General features: G+C 38.8%; 1 protein-coding gene across 1 annotated transcript in view; it reads right to left on the reverse strand.

Moving 5' to 3' along the window:
• Nucleotides 1–4,700, reverse strand: part of LOC113228519 (coiled-coil domain-containing protein 40) — a 21,007-nt gene that overhangs the window by 4,474 nt on the left and 11,833 nt on the right. The window contains exons 10-11 of the mRNA XM_026461857.1: nucleotides 2,753–2,853; nucleotides 2,410–2,592 (exon numbers count right to left, since the gene is read on the reverse strand). Of these exons, the coding sequence (XP_026317642.1) occupies nucleotides 2,410–2,592; nucleotides 2,753–2,853 (284 nt within the window). The remainder of the gene's footprint in view (nucleotides 1–2,409; nucleotides 2,593–2,752; nucleotides 2,854–4,700) is intronic.

Raw genomic sequence — 4,700 nt, forward strand, 5'->3', positions numbered from 1 at the left:
TGAGAGACAATAAAATATTAATTAAGTTAGTATATATGTAAATACAACATAAATAAAATATGCCCAGTTACTCCAGTGGATCTCGGCAATCCATTGAACAGCAGATGACCTATACCGATAACGGGAGAAACCCGACTTCAAAGAGACCTTTAGGGTAAGACATTTAAGTCTAGATGGGGCACCTATTTGATAAACGATACCTGGCCTCCCAGCACCCTTACAGCCAGTCCTGTATGAGGTTCGTTAGAAGGTCAACCTGAGACCCCGATCCTCACACCCAACAAAGCCTTCAGACAGCTAATCGACCTTGTATAATGCCTAAGTCTCGTTTATACCCTTACGCGCCCCATACAAAATCATTCATTCACATTCTATAAATAAAATAAACATGCAAGTTACGCTTTGCATTTACGCGCTGCATTTACGCGCTGCTATTTAACTACGCTTCCCTATTTCGAAAGCAGCCGCGGATGTTTGTGTCAAGAAGTAGAGGGTGATGATGAGTTGTGCAAGGTAGTCTGAATACCATTTAAGTGCGTCTAACAGTTACCATTCTGTGATCTCCTTACATAAGGTTACAGCTCTAACCAGACTTCACACAAGACGCAGAGGGTCAGGAGTTGTCTATAGCCGAGACGACATACCTCAGAGACCACTGATTAAAGTTATAAACACCCAAATGGCTCAGGCCTTGTGTGTGTACCTAGTGCATGTAAAGGATCCGAGTTAGGAGCGGACGACGTGCGCATCGACGTTGCGTACGTGACGTGATGTAATGCTGTCCAGTTTGTCCAGGAGCTAGTCTCAGCCAGAAAACCTTCCCGCGGTGTGTTAGCGTGCGTGCGTGAGTGCATGGGTGCGTGCGTGCGTGCATGCGTGCGTGCGTGCGTTCGTGCGTGCGTGCGTGCGTGCGTGCGTGCTTGCGTGCGTGCATGCGTGCGGGCGAGCGTGCGTGCGTGCGTGCGTGCCTGCGTGAGTGCGTGCGTGCGTGCGTGCGTGCGTGCGTGCGTGTGTCTGTAGAGCGCAAGTTGAACCTACTAATTTCTCTTGGTTGACAAAAACGAGTCACAAAAGCGTACGACTTGTGACGTAGTGCTTACAGCGAAACATTAGGCAGAGCGGAGGAGATTTAATTATGAGATAGAACCACTCTTCCTCTTGTCACTGAAAACACAGTGTCACACTACTTTATAAATCATTTAAAAGCAAGCAGGTAGAGAAAATATATATCAAATTATCACTAACTCCCAGTTCATTAGCACTGTAACTAATCAATGCAGCTTCACGCCATGAACAACTCCGTCGATAATGTTCTAAAATTACTAATAGATAAACAACAATTAAATCATGAAAACTGGCAAAATTGTACAATTAAGAAATTAAGAATGATTTAGCCGCCTCTAAAGAAAAAATGTGATGATAAAATAAGACAAAGTCAGCACTCCGCCCCTCGCCCCTAGGAAAGGAAAACCCTAGACATAGTTAGTTGAGCAAATATACATATTTAACAATACATATAAATATGGAATTGGATGATGTGTAGTCTCCGCGCTCGCGACAAACGTTGCGAAATAGGAGGAAACCTAACCTCCACATTGCGTTATAAACAGGATCCAATTAACTACTTAAATTCTATAAATAAAAGATAAAGAGCCTATCTTAGACCGTCTCCGAGTCGAGGCCTGACTCCGCGTCCCGAAAAGCTAGGTTTTCGCCCCGGTTTCCGATTTCCCTCTCCATTAACTTCACCATCCCCGTTTTCGTGCAAACGGTTCCTAACTTGACCAATAACCGAAATTCTCTTTGTTCTAAAGGGTGTGGCTACATTAGAGCCCTATTTGTTAAACTTTCTTTACCACCCACCGTTTTGTCAATGCGCACATCTTGCTTATTGGCATCTAGCGTTTGTTGTTCTTACCGGCTCTTGTTACATTTCTTAAACAGTACCTTTCCTCATAAAGCAATAAATAGTGTTTCCTGCCATTTAGTTTTATGCCGAGAAATTGTGTAACAAAAGCCCATTCCAAGTTTATGCTCTTTGTTTATGAAATGACCATTTCCGTAACCTTTGTAAATTTCGTGAGGGCGAAACAACTATAAAAAAATCCATCTAGGAAAAAAATAAAATTGTGGCAGATTTGTCTTTTTTCGCTGATCATTAACGCATTTTTTGAAAAAGTGTCATATGCGCCCTTTCAACTTACGGCGACAGTATAGTTGTCTATGTGTGTCCATGACACCAACGACACAGGGTTTCTCAAGTGCGGGGCTATGTTGAGTGTGTGCGTTATTATTATTAAAAAATAATAATAAGAAATTAGTGGAATATTTTCCCGGAAAATATATCAAAATCATGGTAGTAAAACGTCACGATAATCAGTGAATAAATATTTAATTGTTTAGCTTTACCAATTTCCTCGACATGTCTCTCATGTTTTTTATCCCTTGTGCCATTGATTCCACTGCTTTATCGTTGAGCAGGCATTCCTGCAAATTCTCCAATATTTCGTTCTCCAGTTTCAGTTTTTGTTCCACACGACGTTCGTATTCCTTTTCCGTTGTTGTCAAAATATTGCGCATTGTTTGATTCTCCTGAAAAAAAAAGTTATACTTGTCATTAGAATAGGCACAATCTAGGTATATATTGCTATTTCATTTGAATGGATGTCAATCACTCATAAGTTATATTAACAATCTTAACAGGTAGATAACTATTGTGTTAATGGTCACCATATTAATCTGATTTGCGAACCATTTTAATCATCTCTTGATCTCTATTGTTCAAGTAAATCGACTCTTTAAGTTCGTCGATCTTCTGTTCAAGCGATTCTCGTTTTACGTCTTCTAGATCAACTGCAATAAAAAATGTCAGGTTTACGGAAAATTTAACAAGTATGAGGCTAGATTTGTTACCAAATGCTTACTCTAAAAAATAAGATGATACTTTTCTAATGCAGTTCACCATTCTTCCACGAGGTTATTATACCTATGAATATTTATGTATATTCATAGGTTGATAATATGAAGTTCTGGTGACCGACTGGATGGCTGGTCGCCTGTGGCGTCTGGAACTGAGTGTATATTCAAGAATTGCTACCTATTTGCTACCTTTTCTAAATAATTGCTACCTATGATATATTCTGAGAAATTAAAAAAAAATTTTTACCAGCCATTCTGACATCAGGATGGCTGGTCGCCTCTTTGTTCAGCCAGAAGGGAGCAGATTTTCCAGAAGTATGTATTACCCTTAGAATAATAACGCATAGAAACCTAGCCCGCACACGCTAAGTGAGGCAAGTTAGAGGGTTCCAAACGCGTCCCAGGAGCGCGCGGGCTGTTAGTGCTCAAGGTCATATTGCACCGCGAACAGCTCCAAAATTTTTTGCTAAAAATGACGAAATGTGCGGTAAATGGGTGTAAAAATACAACAGACAAACATAAAATAGACACTAACATCGCATTCCACAAGTAAGTAATGCGTTTCAACTCATATTTTTATGTAAATATTCACTAAAACAGAAAAATAATTTCGCGGCAACAAGATACGAAAGTATTGCAAAGTAACGAATTTTTTTTCTCCCCATTTTGCTATTCTGTATCAAAATAATTATATTACGTAAATTTTAGTGGTGCCTGTAATTTAGATTTATTTGCGCATCTTGAACTAATATTTACTTTAATAAACATTAAATGTTTTCGTTAACTCCTGTAAGTGATTGGGACACTTAATTATTTTATAATACTTTTAACGGCTCTGCGTTCATGCTTTATTGAATAATTATTTATTTTAATTTTATTTGAATTGGAGCACATATTGCAACAAATTTACAGTACTTATATATTTGTTTCTACTATAGTGTTGGCACCACCAGTACAACTTTGATAGCTTATTATATGTCTTTCTTTTCGTAACTCAAGCGAAATATTTTATATTAAAATATTTTATTTTCTTAAAAGGGGAGCATTCTTAAGCGATTTTTTAATCTATTTTAACAGTTATTTTCTTTAATGTTTGCTTATGGCATTTTCGGTTTTAGGTTTCGAATATGGCACTTATTTCTAAATCCAAGATGCGGGCGCGATTTTTCGAATAATGGCAAGTTGGGTATCGTTTTCGAGATGTTTGGGAATGTTCAATACAAATATGGCACTCATTTCTAAATCCAAGATGGCAAACACGACAGTTCAAACAAAAGCAATATTCGTAATGAGCACCCCCAAATACCTCGAAAACGATACCCAACTTGCCATTATTTGAAAAATCGTGCCCGCCATCTTGGATTTACAAATAGTGCCATATTCACATTGAGCATCCCCAAATACCTCGAAAATGATACCCACATAGCATTTTTTTGAAAAAATCGTGCCCGCCATCTTGGATTTAGAAATGAGTGCCACATTCGTAATGAGCACCCCCCCGTACCTCGAAAATGATACCCATATTGCATTTATTTGAAAACTCGTGTCCGCCATCTTGGATTTAGAAATGAGTGCCATATTCGTAATGAGCATCCCCAAATACCTCGAAAATGATACCCATATTGCATTTTTTTGAAAAATCGTGCCCGCAATCTTGGATGTAGAAATGAGTGCCATATTCGTCATGAGCATCCCCAAGTACCTCGAAAATGATACCCATATTGCATTTATTTCAAAACTCGTGTCCGCCATCTTGGATTTAGAAATGAGTGCCATATTCG

The sequence above is a fragment of the Hyposmocoma kahamanoa genome, unplaced genomic scaffold, assembly GCF_003589595.1.
Source record: "Hyposmocoma kahamanoa isolate Upper Pololo Valley unplaced genomic scaffold, ASM358959v1 232, whole genome shotgun sequence".
Taxonomy (NCBI): domain Eukaryota; kingdom Metazoa; phylum Arthropoda; class Insecta; order Lepidoptera; family Cosmopterigidae; genus Hyposmocoma; species Hyposmocoma kahamanoa.